Source organism: Alnus glutinosa, chromosome 1 (assembly GCF_958979055.1).
Source record: "Alnus glutinosa chromosome 1, dhAlnGlut1.1, whole genome shotgun sequence".
Classification (NCBI taxonomy): Eukaryota; Viridiplantae; Streptophyta; class Magnoliopsida; order Fagales; family Betulaceae; genus Alnus; species Alnus glutinosa.
Window position 1 is genome coordinate 38,702,939 of NC_084886.1, and position 15,799 is coordinate 38,718,737.

The following is a 15,799-nucleotide window of genomic DNA, read 5'->3' on the forward strand; positions in this document are numbered from 1 at the left end:
TTTATATACAATTTTTATTCCCAGTCAGTTTCAATTTAATTTCAAGATTCTTTTGTACCAAACAACCTTATGCAATTGAAGAGAAAACATAACCGATATTTTGGAAAGCTTAACAAATTCCTATAAATAAACCAAATATTCGAATTGCATATTTTCAAAAATCTTATTAGATTCCTAAACGTGCGTTTAATCGTATTTCAGAGAAACTGAATTTTCTAACAACACATTCCTGAAAATATAGATGCCATGCCATGCCAAAAAAATATAGATGCCATGCCATGCCACGCCACGACATATATATATATATATATTAGATTCTCCAAATCAAACGCAACCTAAGGGTATCAAAGAACTCTAGCAAATTCCCTTAATTTACTTGTGGGAAGGTGGAAAAATGCACTAATAAAACTCTAATCTGAGTAGAAGAAGGAAAAAATTAAAACCAAAAAAATAAAAAATAAAAAATTGCCAATAAAACTCTCAACTCATCTGGGCAGAAATTAAAACGTAAAAAAAGAAAAAAAAAATAAAAAATTGCTAATTACTCTTGACTAGTATTTGATGAGTCACTATAAATGTCTAGTCTCCATTAATGATTTCATGGGATAAACTTGAGGACGAGATGATGAGGCGCTCATGTTGGCATCCTTCTTCATCAACCAGTGTATCTGACACGTTTTTCCGTTGGTTTGCCTTTCTGTAAATTGCATACACCACTAGCTGCGCTGCTCCAAGTACAAACCCACATCCATTTGGTACCTATATATATATATATATACACACACACACACCACAAATTCCACTCTATCATGATCATATATATATATATATATATAGTGTGTGTGTATTTTTGTTTTGGGGCTTCACTTTTTGAAAGATATGATCGATGGTGTCATAATAGTCGCCACCCCCAGCCCTTGGGCAACCTCTGGGGCGGCTGCCATCTATTTTTTTTTTTTTTTGTAAAATATTAATTATTTAAGTTTTATATATATTATAATCGACACATGTCGTTATTTTATTGGCACTGATGGAATTTGTCAAATTTTTTTAACGGAATTTGACTTAGGGAGCGATTTGTAAATTAAGCAAATAAAACCAAAAGAATTTCTGAATTAATTTTGATACTAGATAGAGCGATTTGTAATTTAGACCAATTTCAGAAACTAAAAGCGTAAATTTTCCAAAAATTTATACATTTTGTATTTTATTTGCATAATTGGATGGAGTTGATTAATTTTTAGTGTAATTGTTAGCAGTTTCAGCTAAAAAAAAAAAGAAGATAAAATGACTAAGCCATTGAAATGCTCTTAGGATGGCCCAAATTAGCCAAGACTTGCCCATGACCACACACGGTACGAGCACACAAAGAGAGACCGAAGTGGACCTCATGAGTTCTAATGATTAGTGGGGTGAAAATGATAAAGAAAATGACCTTTTAAATCATTATTTATTCGAAAAAAAATATGAAGAAAAAAAATAGATTCAAATTAAAGGATGGAAAATAATGAATTTAATTTAATAATTAAAAAAAAAAGAAAAAAAAAAATAGAGAACGTACCAAAAGGAGATAGTCGTGCACAAGCAAAGCATAGAAAGCCCATGTCCCACCGTTGAAGAAAAGAAAAAATGAGAGAAAGAAAGGCATGTACTCCACGCTCTTGCTTCTAACCACTGTTCTCTGAGAAACCACATTTACAAATTAAGCATAATAATCTCCATCACATAATGTCTAACAAAGATACATGTTGTCCAATTGTGCCCATAAATCTTGAGTTATTGAATTAGGTATATGTATTAGATTCATTAGAGCTGAGACGCACAAAGAGGCTATTATTATTATATATTGTGCGATTACTGCTGCTGCTGCTAGGGTTATTACAGCTTTTATAATACAATTATTTACAAACCGATGTGGTAGTCCATAATTAATGAAATAATTAAACAAAACCACGTTGACCCTCAATTTTGATCTAGTTCTTGTATTCCATTTTAATTAAGTACTGTCTTAATTTAATAAATTTAAACTTGCACCAACTTGTTTTCACACAGAATTATGCCAACATAATTCATGTGTTGATCATAGGAGAGAGAGAGAGAGAGAGATTTCGTAATTATTATGAGTCAAAATGACAGAAGAACTGCAAGCTATGGCTACTGCAAAGGAGAGTCAAGAAGTTATCAATTGCAAGTGAGAAAGCTCCACAGACGTACGGATGGGTTTTCAGTTTGATGTGATTGAAGCTATATATATATATAAAGGATTTCTTTACAAATGGCTTTTTTATTGAAATTTGCTTGTGCTGAAGAATTTCGATGGCAAATAACATGTGTTTTAACAAGCTAGGCAGCTATATGACAATATATGCCTCTTGTGTGTATGAACAGAGAAATTGTGAACAAGGGAGGCTAATAGAGTAGTTGATAGGCTAGCCAAATAAGTACACTTTCTATTATGGACGAACAAGTTTAGATGGAGGAAGCTCTCATTGTATATATTCTTAACATCGTAACTGGTAATTAAAAGTAGTTTTCAAGTTCTTTCCTATTAATTAATGAAAGATTGTTGGATTGAATTCAGGAAAAAAAAAAAAAAAAAAAAAGAGCTAGGGAAATGAAGAAATTAAGATGTTAACTAGAGAGGTTCACAGTTATGTATGCTCATAATCAAACTTATACTTAAATTGATGAGATTTCTTAACTTGCCATGGAAACCGAGAAAAGAGGTCAATAACCCAATTGAGAAATTAAAATGGAAACAGATGGGCTGACAAAAAAAAAAAAAAAAAAAAAAGTAAAAAACATATAAACCGATCTTTAATTGGTACCATCATGAAAAAATCATATCCAAAAACCATAGTAATTAATTAAAAATATCTCTAAGCAAACATACAAGATCTAGTTTTAAGTATTTTATAAAAAAGAAGAAGGCCGAGAAATGAAATTAGATCTTGACTATTGAAATGACAAATTATTTTTAAAAGAAAGGGTGAATTAAGTAAATAGAATAATATATATGGATGATAGCTTCAAATTCTTACCATGGCGGCTAGAGGTGAGCTATACATCATAATATTTAGAACTGCACCCAATATCCCTATGGCATCAATACGTGCTTCTCCCTTCAATGCCAGCCGAGTAACTAGAATCGCTGCTGCTAGCAAGCCCACATCCAACATCCCGACAACCATGGCAATCTTAGCCTTGCATTTTTTCACAGCTAATAATTAATTCATATGCTCATAAATTCCATAATATATACTCATAATTACTAAATTGAAGTTTTTGAAATAAGAGGAGACGAAAATATCCGATTACCCTCAACCTTTTTGGTGCATATATAAGAAATAAGGTGACGTAGACAGTCTCGACAAGGATGCCAAAACCATTAATGGTGGCCACCAGTAATTCCCCGGGCTTTATAATTCCGTAGTAAGTCCACAAGGATGAGTTTAACAATGTGCAAATGTAAGGAAGGCTCTCAAATTCCTCCGTCGACCGGCGCTTTATTATTCGCCGGAATGTCCCGCTGCATATTCACAATAACACCTTCTGATGCTTATAATTAATTATGTTAATAAAGATGGAAATGATTTAAGGATAAAAGTTCTATTCAGCTTACACAGGGGAAAGAAACATTAATACTGAGATGATGTTTCCTGCAAAAGGAGCAGCCATGAGATTAATTATCTTTTCAGCTTTATCCGACCCGTGTGTGCACGGTGTTCCGGGGAACTAGTCGGAATGCAGCCCCGGAAACCCCAGTTACTGAAAAATAATAAAGAAAGAACTAACATTACACAGAACAGAAATGGCTTCTCACCTATGATCCCAACGTAGAAACTCAGCACCTCCATGTCAAACAAAGTACTTTTGATTTGAAGATCAGAAAGAGAAAAAGAAATTAGTATTGATGGGTTTCTTTTAGGGGAAGAGGTGGGGATGGAAGCTAGGTTGAAAGGAAAGAAAGGGAAGCAAGTTTTAATTTCTTCCTCAGATTCTATTATAGTAAGAGTCTGAGCCTGAAAACTTTTTCAGGAGGGCCAAGGTTATGTATTGACGTAGCAAAATTCTAGCTGGCGATACACGTGATAATAATTAATACGATCAACTCCAATATTTGTGGGAGGTAAGTTTGAAGCAAGTAAGAACTATGTATCCGGGTGGTGGTTCGTATTCGTGTGTCGTAGTATAGATACAAGATATAGCTCAATTGTAACCTGATTTATTTAATTAAATGAGTTAAACTCTTCAACTTTAACCCTTTAATTTCGTGTTAAGTTTGTGTCGAGTTTACGGGTAGTATCAAAAATTGATAGTCCTAACTATATATGACATAAGTGCGCACTTCCTATTTTACTATAATAACTATAACTTTTTGGATTAACTATACCGATGAAATAACATTGATACATAAAAACAACACCCGTATATGGGATTGGAATGTGGAGAAGATATTTTTGAATTATGAAAAATCAATTTATAACATGTGGACGTAAAATAATATTGGGCCTAATCTCAGTGTATCTTGGGGTAGTACACAAATTATGCACTAGTTGTATTCCTAGCATTTTCTAATTTAGTGAGGGTGAAAAACATTTGGGCGGGACATAATGATAAGATGTTTCACCAACCTCATAATGCATGATGCATGGAAGGTTGAGGCATGAACCACATGCTTTCCCACTTGCAAATAAACTAGTTGTTTATGTGGATTGAATTGTTTCTCTTTGGGCCCTATTCATGTACAACCTTACTTCAATTATTGCAAAATTTCAAAGCACATTGGGATGAGACTTACACAATGGGTATCACCCCAATGTACCTTGAGGTTGTGCAATAGCTAGGGTAAAGTTGTATTTTTAGCATTTCTTTCTTTTTAGCCCACGTGTCAAACACGAGTCCCCAAATGTAAACCCCAATGTCTACTATGAATCATAAATAAAGCTAATGACACATAATCTCATTAATTTTTTGTTTTGTTTTTTTTTTTAAAAAATAAAAAAAAAAGTTTATAAGAGTACTATTTTTGTCTTATTGAAAAAGTTTTTATGATAGTTTTTGTTTCTGGCCTTGCGGGATATTGATAATTTTTTGGTAGTTTAAGACGGCATTTGTCCCAAATAAAATTTGAAGAGACTATCAATTAAGTGTTGTTTGAAATGTGGTATGTCGACATTATCAAATAACAGAAAAGAAAAGGAAAATAAAATTAAGGAGGTGGTCAAACCACCCATGGCCATTGGAAGTGGTTGGGCCACCCCTCAAAATTTTATTGGTCGAACTACCCTGATTTTTTCATTTTTTTTTTATTATTTATTTAATGTTTTGTTATTATTATTATTATTTTTAGTTTAATTTTTAGTTTTTCGTTTTATATATATATAAAAAAAATTAAAAAAAAAAACTCCAAATTTATAAGAGTATTTTTATCTTGTTGAAAAAGTTTATGGTCATTTATCTTTTTGTTGGCCTTGAAGTGAATATTGACAATTTTTTTGATAATTTAAGAGTATATTGTCCGAATTAAAAGTTTGAAAAAAATTATCAATTGGATAATAATTTGATAGAGATACATAAAGTTTTCGTTAAAATTAGCCTTTTATTCTTCCATTTTCCCCCCATTTTTCAGGATACAAGAAGCGAGGCTCCATTCATCTTGTCATATGTTTTATTAATATATTTATATTTTAATAAAAAAAAATATAGATTTATAAAACTTGAAAAATTATTTTCTTTTTTTAAAAAAATAAGTGACTGCAAGCCGCCTATAGATCCCTTGGGGTGGCTGCGCGCCACCCCCAGCCACCTCTAGGGGTGGCAACCCAACCCTTTATATATATATATATATATCATTGTTTTATTGATGCTGACATGGCACCTAATGAAATCTATAAAAAAAAAAAATTAAACAAAATTTGACTACAAAAAGCAATTTGTGAACTAAGGCAACCACAAGAATCTTTGAATTAATTTTAATACCACAAAGAATGAATTATAATTTAAGCCAATCACCAAAATTAATAGTGCAATTTTCCCTTTAATGACTCCGAGTTCAAACATCATCGTCCGTAAATAGTATCCACCATCACACATAATTTAGAAAAGAATAAGCGTTACAGATAATTAATACAAAAAAGTATTTTAGTGTTTTTTATTTTATTTTTTATTTAGTAAATAATCAAATCACTAGAACAAGAGATTACTAACAATACACATCAGCCAATGAATGCCCCATATAGACTTTAAGTGCTTTATTCAAGTCTCGCTTACTAATCATTTTGCCATAAAATTTCCATCTCATTCATTATTTAACTTCTTGCATCATTTATCTATAGTTGGTGAAAGGAAAAAAAAAAAAAAATCAAAAAAAATAATAATAATAATAAAAGAAGAACATGTAAGGAAATTCTTAATCAAGCGACCAATGCAACGAGCAAATTGATCTTACAACCGAGATTTCGCTTGCTCCACGGGAGAACTCTGCAAGGCAAAAGTGCAAGAACCGTCAGGAGGCAATACATGTGAGCAAGGACCAGCCATACGGCTGCTATGACTCAAAATCAAGTAATTGAACTAACTCTTCAAATCAGCTACATATTTTGAAAATTTTGTGCACTAAATGGGGCCTTAATAGTCTTGTTCAACAAAATGTTGTGTACTAAATGCAGCATGAAAGTGGGGACTAGTGTGTGATTGCTCGCTTCCCGAATGAACTTACATAAATCGGAACAAATCAGAAGAGTTTCCTAGCAGTAAATTTACAGAGGCCCTTAGCCCCACGGGAATGGATCTACTTCTTGTAAACTGTTCTTGATTTGTTTTTTGATAAGTAAAACCACTTTCATAAATAAACTGTTCTTGATTTGTACATAGCTTCATTACTATATTTAAAGGAGGGAAAGTAGAGTTGCAGATTACTCACCAGAGGAGCCCCCTTGGCAGCTCTTTCAGCCAAATAGGCACAAGGCTTGAAGAATTCTCCATACATCTTTGACCATTCCTCCAATCTCGAATAAATGTATTTGGATCCAAGAGTATCAGCCCAGAACATAATACCTCCCCTGATCAAATGTACACCAACAGGTTTAGTCAGAATTGCGTGGAAATGGGAACGGGAACGGGAACCTATATAAAAACAATAAAATTCACATACCTGTAAGGTGGGAAACCCATGCCCATGACAGCAGCAATGTCAAGGTCTGCTGCTTTGACTACAATACCTTCGGCAAGGACTCGGCAGGCCTCGTTCACCACAGGAAAGAATATCATTTCCAAAATGTCCTTTTCTGGTAACTTCACGAGCTGTCCACGTTCAATTTCAAAAGAATGAGGAGAGGGAGGGTGGAGGAGAGATATACTATATTATACCGTGACTATCATGCTACTGCTCAGAACATCACCATTTTGAGGTTTACCATTGCAGCATTAGATCTCATTACAGCCTCCAGCTAAGTAAAAGAGGTGAGACACCAAATCTATACAATATAATGATAAACTCCCCGTGTATGTGCGTATGTGTGCTCATGTTTGTGTGTGTGAGAGTGAGAGAGAAACCTTAGGGTCAATGGTTACACCAGAAATGCTCCTGGACTTCTCAATATACTTTTTTAATTCAGGATCTGGGCTAGCTTTGCGTCTCTCATCATACACATAGAACCCTTTGCGAGTAGCCTCACCTGTAACAGAGTGCATGATAAACTAAGATATCAATAGGCCAACCGCTTAACCTTTCGGTTCAACAACAAACTTATACCTGCTCTCTTATCCTCTTGCATAAGTGGGATTAGCATTGATTTATAAGTTCGCTCAGGAAAATCCTGAACAAATTGCATGCCAGTCGCAATTGCAACACCAAAACCAACCAGGTCAGCCAATCTGCATGGAAAAAATAAAATATAAAAGCTAGATAAATGCAAGAAATTAGGAGCCTGATAAAGTTTTTGAAAAGTGTTTTGGGTTTCGAGTTTTAAAGAGTTTTTTAAAAAGTGAAAAGTGAAAATTGTTGTCGGTAAGGGCTACATTAGAAAGCGTATTGTATGTAGGATACACAAGAAAATTCATTTGATTTGATAAACTGAAAAGCAAAAAATTGAGAAATGTTTTCAGAAAATACCAAGTAAAAAAAAAAAAAAAAAAAGCCAAAAACAATTTTGGGCCTACTAGAGGCTGGCCTTCACGGGTGGTATCTACCACCCCTCGTATGTGAGGGGTGGACGTCGTCAGACAGATTTGGCGGCGGCCACCAGAAAGATCCTGCGGCCATGCATATCTGATAACCATCATGAGGCCGCCACAAGAATTTGCCAACCACCGTGAGGATTCACGGCCACCACAGTGGCTGTCACGCAAATCTGGTGGCCACTGTCATGCAGAACTAGCAGATTAGATACGTACCTAACACTAGTTCCTTCTTTTTTTTCTTTTTAGAACTAGTTTTAATACCAGTTACCAAATATGTGAAAAGTGTCTTAAAAAACGAAAACCAAAACTTGTCATCTATGCAGGCCACATCTGAAAAGTAATTTGGATAATTGTCAAAAATTGTTTTTGGTGTTTGAAAATTAAGTGTTTCTGAAAATTTTGCCAAATACCCCCTAGATCATTTCAAGAAGCAACAATAAGATCAAGATGACTAGGTCACAATTTTCCGTATCTGTTAAATACCTGAAAGGGCCCATCGGCATTCCAAATTTGGAGATTACCCTATCAATCTGATAGAGGTCTGTACCACATTCAACAAGCAAAATAGCAGCTTGTGTATAAGGGAAGAACATCCTGTTGACAGCAAAGCCTGTGCAATTTCCCACCACCACTGGAGTTTTCCTTATCTTTTTCCCCACGTCTAGCAAGTCAACAATTACTTGCGGAGATGTATGCTTAGTACGAACAATTTCCAAAAGTGGCATGATGTGTGCCGGACTGCATGAGGGCATAACTAAATGGTTAAGCAAAAAAAATTGCACACAGAAAAAACAATGAAGGTAAATCTGGGAGTACCTAAAGAAATGAGCTCCAACAATCCGATCTTGGGATTTTGTCCTCTCTCCAATCAGGTTCAAGTCAATTGTGGAGGTGTTACTCGCAAGTATGCAATGTGGTTGGCAGTACTTTTCAAGATCAGCAAAAATTTGTTGCTTTAAAGAAACATTCTCAATAACTGCCTGTTCCAAGCATCAACAACAAATACTGAACACCTTTCTTCTCCAGTTTCTGAATAAACAGCAATGACAGGCAATCTAAAATCAACATGCATTGTGAATTACCTCAATCACCATGTCCACATCTTTAAGGCTTTCATAGTCAAGGACACCCTTGAGAAGAGATATGGTTTTCTCAAACTTCTCTTGAGTCATTTTCCCTTTCTTCACACGGCTTTGCAAATTGGCTGAATGAAAAGGAATATTACACAAGAAGAATTCTAACTTTTTTAAAACAAAAACCAAGTGAAAATTTGTCTACCAGAGAAGAAGCTATAATATAACATGGCAAAATACAGAGGACTACTTTTTCCTTTCTTGAGAAGTAAATGAAGTGGAATACCGTATAATCCCAAAAACAAAAGCCAAATAGAAATCCCAGTTATAGATACTAAATAGAAGCTATCATCTTAATATGGGATACTAGCCTCACCTCTGACTCTACCAATCCCAGCCTGCAAGAACTTGTCATTTACTTCTTTCAGGATGACTGGATAATTACTGAGAATCAATGCTGTCGCTATTCCAGAGCCCATTAGTCCTCCACCAAGAATAGCAACCTTATTCACTCGTCTTGGCACTAATCCAATATCAGTAACCCCAGGTACCTGTTTAAGATTGTGAGAAAAGACATTCTCAAGAAGTTTAAAAAGTTGAAGATATTGATGTCAAATAAATACAGAAGAATCAAATTTGCAACTCCAAGGCGTACCCAAAATTACCCTTGTTCTAGGACATAGGACTAAACTAATAAGAAATTACATTTGACAAAAGAATAAAAATCCAAAATTAATGATTGACCAAAGATTATTAGGTTAATAAATGAACAGATTCATCCAAACTCCTGACTTATGAGTTAAAAGGATCAGAGTTACCAATCTTCAAAACCTGAAGCTGAACATAAAATTTGTAATTCTCAAGTTCAACCCGAGTTTCTTAAGAAAGACCACTGTAATTAATATTTACCACAAGCCATTCAGTTTAACCACCAGGTTGGGCTGTCCTGTAAAATGCCAGCTAAGCCACACCAAAGAGCAGCATCATGAACAATAGAGCTCTTAAAAGTTAGGAGAAAGGTTCTGATACACAAATGATACCAACATTTACTAACCAGCATGGCTCTAAACTTCCTAAAACTGCTACTAACTTAATTCCTCTACTTGAGTAGCCAATGCTTTATTCAAAATCAAAACTACAGTTTGTAAGAAATAAACAAAACATCTGTCTAAAAATCCCTTAAATTCAGTAAACATTCATATACAGGTTTCAACTCTAGAACAATCAAAGTCCAAAGCAAATTGACAAAGTATATCTTGTTATTAAATCAAGAATAAAAAATACATCCCCCGAAAAAATCCTATTTGCAGGGTTCTCCAACTCAAAATTTGGACATGAATCAACTAGGCTCCAGAAATAAAAACATTATTTTCAAACCTTCGTCGTTCCACGCTGAGCGAAGAAGATGTGGACCAAACTTTTGTTAGTGTCAGAACCCAGAAGTCCTTGGAAAGCTTCCGCCTCCTGCCAATATCAGACACAACATCAAACGGTTGCACGTCACTGCTTTTTGAAGGGAAGTAAAAGAATAGTAGAGACAGATAAGGACCTTCCAGAGTCCAGCCCGGGGACCGGAAGCTATACCCTCTTCAATGACATCAATGCAAACCAATGGGTGCTGAAGATTGGGAGCCTGTTTCCGGGCTTGAGCTCTTGCAAACTGGAGAATTTCCCTTGCTTCCCCAAGGGGCTCTATCTTGTCGGTCTTGTAAAGACTAGCAACCCATGGTCTTCTACGGTCCAAGATATCCAGGGCCCACTGACGTGCAGTATTTACCAACTCATCAGGTGAAACAATGGCATCCACAAGGCCCAAAGTATAAGCTTCCTCCCCTTTGACTGGCTTGGACATCTATTTAAGCACACCCCCACAGGAGTAGAGAGGTTATTGAAATTTAAGCAGCTAGCACACAAATCAATAGAGCCAACCAAAAAAAAAATGCTGATCAAAACATACCAGCAACATTTCAAGTGCCTTTGAGAGACCAACAAGACGTGGAAGCCGCTGTGTCCCTGAGCAATATCAGGACCATGTGACAAGACATGAGTAATAATTGAAGAGAATTTCAACCAAAAAAAAAAAAAAATCTGTACTTGTGTGTTATTTTTCTTTTTTCCATTGGATGTTGACTTATATCAAAGCCAAAGTAATTAAAGAGTACGTTGAACAACAGTCTCCAAAATGGACTCTAAAATCATAGGCTGGCAACACCATCCGTTAACAAGGTCTAGTTACTGATTATGACCAAATCTTCAAAAAAAAGGATCTTCCAATCAAATATAAATGGGCAGTCTTCCAAAGAGACAACCAAAGAACATAAGTGTGATTATTGTCTAAAATAGCATTACCAAGTTAAACACAATGGATAATACTTAATTAAATGCACATGTTCGCGAGCAGTTATATTTGAATGTGTTTATATACAATATAGCAATCAGCTTCCATGAATGGCATATGCTAAGGTCTTGCCAAATTCCTTTCAATAAGTACAATATCTTAACATCTCACAAATGCTTTGATAACTTGTCTATCATCTGATCTCTAGCAACATACATGTTTTACGTTCTCATTCGCAAGCTCGACTTTATGGACAGGTTGATTTTAATGTTCTCATTTACTTATAAAATAAAATAAAAAAATGTTCTCATTCATAATCCCTATATCTGGCCTTTTTGTGAAGAAGCAATCTTGTCATGTTGTCCTCTAACAAAATGCGTATGCTGGCAAATAACAAACACAAGTGCACTCTAAAAGCACCACATACAAAATAATAAGATTGATTATCTCAAATTTGATAGACAATTTGTATCTTCTAACTTTTTATAACAACAGACATTGCAAAACAATAATGTCATAGTTCAGGGTCAAATACAGAAAAAAGTCATGGACATAATTCGACTGGAAAAATTAATACAGATATTACGATAATACACAATGCATATTAACCTCACTCATGAAAAAAGACACTATCGGACATAAACAGCATAGTGATTCCGTAAGTAGCACTTATCCAAAAACAAGACAAAGTATCCTTACCTCCAAATCCAGGAATTACTCCAAGCTGAAGTTCAGGCAACCCTAATTGTGCAGTGGGAGTTGATATTCTAGCATGACATGCCTGATACAGCAAAATGAGAAAAGATGATGCAACAAAATTTAATAGAGAAGTATGATGTGACTTGACTTTCACAAGTCAGTCACGTGGGCCCCATCCAAGTTGCTTTTATATTCAGATTTGGGCTTTGGTTTCTTTTAGTCGACTAGAACTTCTTCTCCAAGCTGTATTAGGAGTCATTTTTTAACTGCCTTTTGCTCCTTATAAACGCCTATATTCGGCCATTCATTGAAAAACAAGAGTAAAATACAGCTGCACTTTACAAAGGTTTTGCATGAGCCGTGCAGCATAGTGACTAAAGAGGCAGCCGTCACTAGTTCCCAATGCAACAAAAGAGAATTTTTTTTTTCTTTTGTTTTTCTCTTTTATTTTCTCCTTCGGGGAAAAATCTCTTTTGTGTGAAAGTAAGTTTTGGCCGAATTAGGGCTTTAGGTTTTGAGTGGTTTTCTCCTCACTATTTGTACTCCATCTTTGAATAGCGAAATTTCCTCCTAATCGTCTCCGCGATGTAGGCTTGTTAAACCCAAACCACTTAAATCTTGGTGTTCTGTGCGATTGACTTATTTTATTCTGTTATTTTCTGCCTCTTTGCAATCCGAAAAATTAATTTGTCACAACAAGAAGGGTCCAGTTCAAGAGAAATGGCAATACCTACCATTGCAACCTCTAATCCTCCACCTAAGGCAAGGCCGTCAATGGCAGCAACTGAAGGCTTTCTCGCAGCTGAAAAACAAAGCAAGTGATCAAATAGTCAACATTTACCAATTACCGCCTTTGAAGAACTGCTCTTAAATGAGGACTGACATAAAAAACCAAATATGTACCTTCTAAAGTGTCAGTCATGATCTCTATAGATACATAGCCAGGCTTTTGTTCTCTCCTCGCTGAAAGTACATAATGAAACTTGAATCAAGGGAGTATTAGCAGAATATAAGACAAGAAAAAAAAAAAATAGCTAACATACTCGTTCCTTTTCGAGTTTCTTCAAAAGCTGAGATATCAAAGCCACCAGAAAACCTGCCCTTTGCACCTGCTCCAGTTACATAAGATATTAGCTTCATATCTCAATCAACTCCAGTGCTCTAAAAATACAAATTAACATATCTTCACACTCACCTGTAACAACGATTGCTTTCACGTCATCTCTTCGTAAGGCCTGATCATAATTGTCTTTTAAGCTGCGCAGCACTGTGATAGAGAGAGAGAGAGAGAGAGGTTACATGATTTCATCCGATTCATTCAAACTCCCATATTCTTCTAAAGACCAGACAATATTTTAGCAACCATGCTTTTGAAAATTCAAAGGTTAGCTTGCGTTCTCGCCCTGCACCTCCTCAAGCTTTGGGGAAAATTCCAGGAAAATGGAGTAAATGTGGCGCCAGATTGTATTTCTCCAAATATGACCAATTCTTGCCGAAAACCCAATAGGAACCAAAATTTAAAAGCCAGAAGTATTTAATCCTTCGATTATATACTTGTTATAATGCACGGTTATATTTAATGTACTGTTTCAGACTTGTTGTTGCCCAATAATTCACCAAATGAGTTCATCAAATTACATTGAGGGGATTGAAGCCTAAACAACTGATCTTAAAAGTACTAATTTCACGACCCTTGTCATAAGTCATAATGGCATCTATGCTATATGACAACTAAACTAACACAACCAATTACCAATTTAACTGCAACATAAACAAATAAGATAAAGAAAAAAGTTAAATCATTTTTATGGCGTGCATATAGAAATAAGTATTGATCAAGCTGATTACAATAATATTATTAGTTATCATCTTGTACCCATAAATCAAGTTCCAAAAAAACCACCCTACAAGCATTAATCCTAGTCCAAAAACCCACTTCGAGTACAGTGCCTGAGAACCGTTTTAGCTCCTTTTGCATTTCATCCTCCATTTCTCAATTCGTGACCTCCAAACCTCCCAAATAACCACTATTATCGCATTGTCACACAAAATCATAATCAACCCTCAAGTATACCCCGATTCCAGTAGATTTTGCACGCAGAATTGGCAGATTCAGTCCACTAATACAATCTGGAATTGCTAATTGCCAGGACCAATTTCCAAAATTTAATTCAAATCAGTGACCCCAGAAATCAAAACTCACAATCACTGGTGCAAGTTTAATGCTTCATGAATAACAATCTAGGTACAAGCACAGAGAGTGCCAAAATTAATCCACCCAAATGTCTGTGATGAAAAAAAAACACAAAACACCCACATAAAACATAGCTATGATATGAAATGGGTATGCGGGAAAAAAGGCAAACGGATGAGATCGGGTAAGTGGGGTTACGAAAAAAAGTACCATCAAATGAGAGGGCATTAACAGGAGGGTAGATGATGGTTATGAGAGCCACGCCATCAGCTCCCACCTCCATGACTGTTCTTCCCTTTGCATCGCTACCCATCATATGTCTCTCTGCTATGATTCACAATCTCTCTCTCTCTCTCTCGCTTCTATGGGGAACAATTCAGACCAATACCACACCCAGGTTTGTTGGGATTTTAAATAGGGAGGTGTCGTGTTCGACTACTGTGCAGAGAGTGACGTTGGGATGCGTTTGCACGGAAGCTTGGCGAAGAGGTAAATCGGAATGGCCCATATCGAGGGATAATGAATATGGATGAGGACATCTTTTACCTCCACTCGCAATTTCGGAGAGTCATGTCCACGCTCCATAATTTATCGGTATTAATCAAATTTGAAGTGTCACTAACAGGAGCGTGACTATAAATCGTAAGTTGAGTTTTCACTATGGCTTACTTTTTGCACGATTAATGAATTAACTTAACATAAAATTTATAAGTTAAGATCGAAGAAAATTAATTGAATTGAAGTTGATTTATATAGTCATATATATTTTTAGTTTGAGCAATTAAAATTCGACACGTGAACACGAATTGTTACCTTTAATTTTTAAAAACTATTTTACTCGTGGGACTCAAAGATTATAAATATCCTAATGATGAGTCAAAGATTAAGTGGAGAACACTCCTTTATGAAATGAGAAATGCTAGAGGTACTAAGAAACCTTTACAAAAAGATGCTTACAAACTGAGTTGGAATCTACATGTAACGACCCAAGGAAAAGCGCTAGCCACATCTGCACTATCACTCTAAAAGGACTAGTCAATTTGAAGCTTCCCTAGAATCCATTATAAAGCCCAGTTTCACCTAGTAACTAAGCAATGTGAGACTTAGCACCCATGAGTATCTTTATAAACTACTCACTCTATGTGAGCTATTCATCTCTTCCCAATATGGGACCGGGGTATTACAAACTCCCTCCCTTAAACCTCTGACGTCCTCGTCAGAACCATGTCATGCAGTGCTCTAGTACCAAATGACCTGACGTTACAAAGCTTCCCTAGAATCTATTATAAAGCCCAGTTTCACCTAGTAACT

At 35.5% G+C, this 15,799-nt stretch overlaps 2 protein-coding genes across 2 annotated transcripts; both read right to left on the bottom strand.

Moving 5' to 3' along the window:
• Window positions 1-342: 342 nt before the first annotated feature.
• LOC133880625 (bidirectional sugar transporter SWEET17-like) lies at window positions 343-4,047 on the bottom strand. The gene is made up of 6 exons (XM_062319610.1): window positions 3,824-4,047; window positions 3,623-3,659; window positions 3,319-3,529; window positions 3,042-3,203; window positions 1,562-1,681; window positions 343-759 (listed from the first exon to the last, which is right to left on the bottom strand). Exons 1-6 carry the CDS (start codon window positions 3,855-3,857, stop codon window positions 580-582), a joined length of 744 nt encoding a protein of 247 aa, XP_062175594.1. The 5' UTR covers window positions 3,858-4,047; the 3' UTR covers window positions 343-579.
• A 2,232-nt stretch (window positions 4,048-6,279) lies between these two features.
• Window positions 6,280-14,928, bottom strand: LOC133880614 (peroxisomal fatty acid beta-oxidation multifunctional protein MFP2). The gene is made up of 18 exons (XM_062319602.1): window positions 14,699-14,928; window positions 13,490-13,561; window positions 13,338-13,403; window positions 13,198-13,257; window positions 13,029-13,096; window positions 12,295-12,376; window positions 11,215-11,270; window positions 10,807-11,109; window positions 10,635-10,721; window positions 9,634-9,808; window positions 9,267-9,388; window positions 9,001-9,164; window positions 8,668-8,922; window positions 7,757-7,878; window positions 7,558-7,679; window positions 7,157-7,305; window positions 6,926-7,064; window positions 6,280-6,483 (listed from the first exon to the last, which is right to left on the bottom strand). The coding sequence occupies exons 1-18, from the start codon at window positions 14,802-14,804 to the stop codon at window positions 6,448-6,450; spliced, it is 2,184 nt and encodes a 727-aa protein (XP_062175586.1). The 5' UTR covers window positions 14,805-14,928; the 3' UTR covers window positions 6,280-6,447.
• Window positions 14,929-15,799: the final 871 nt, after the last annotated feature.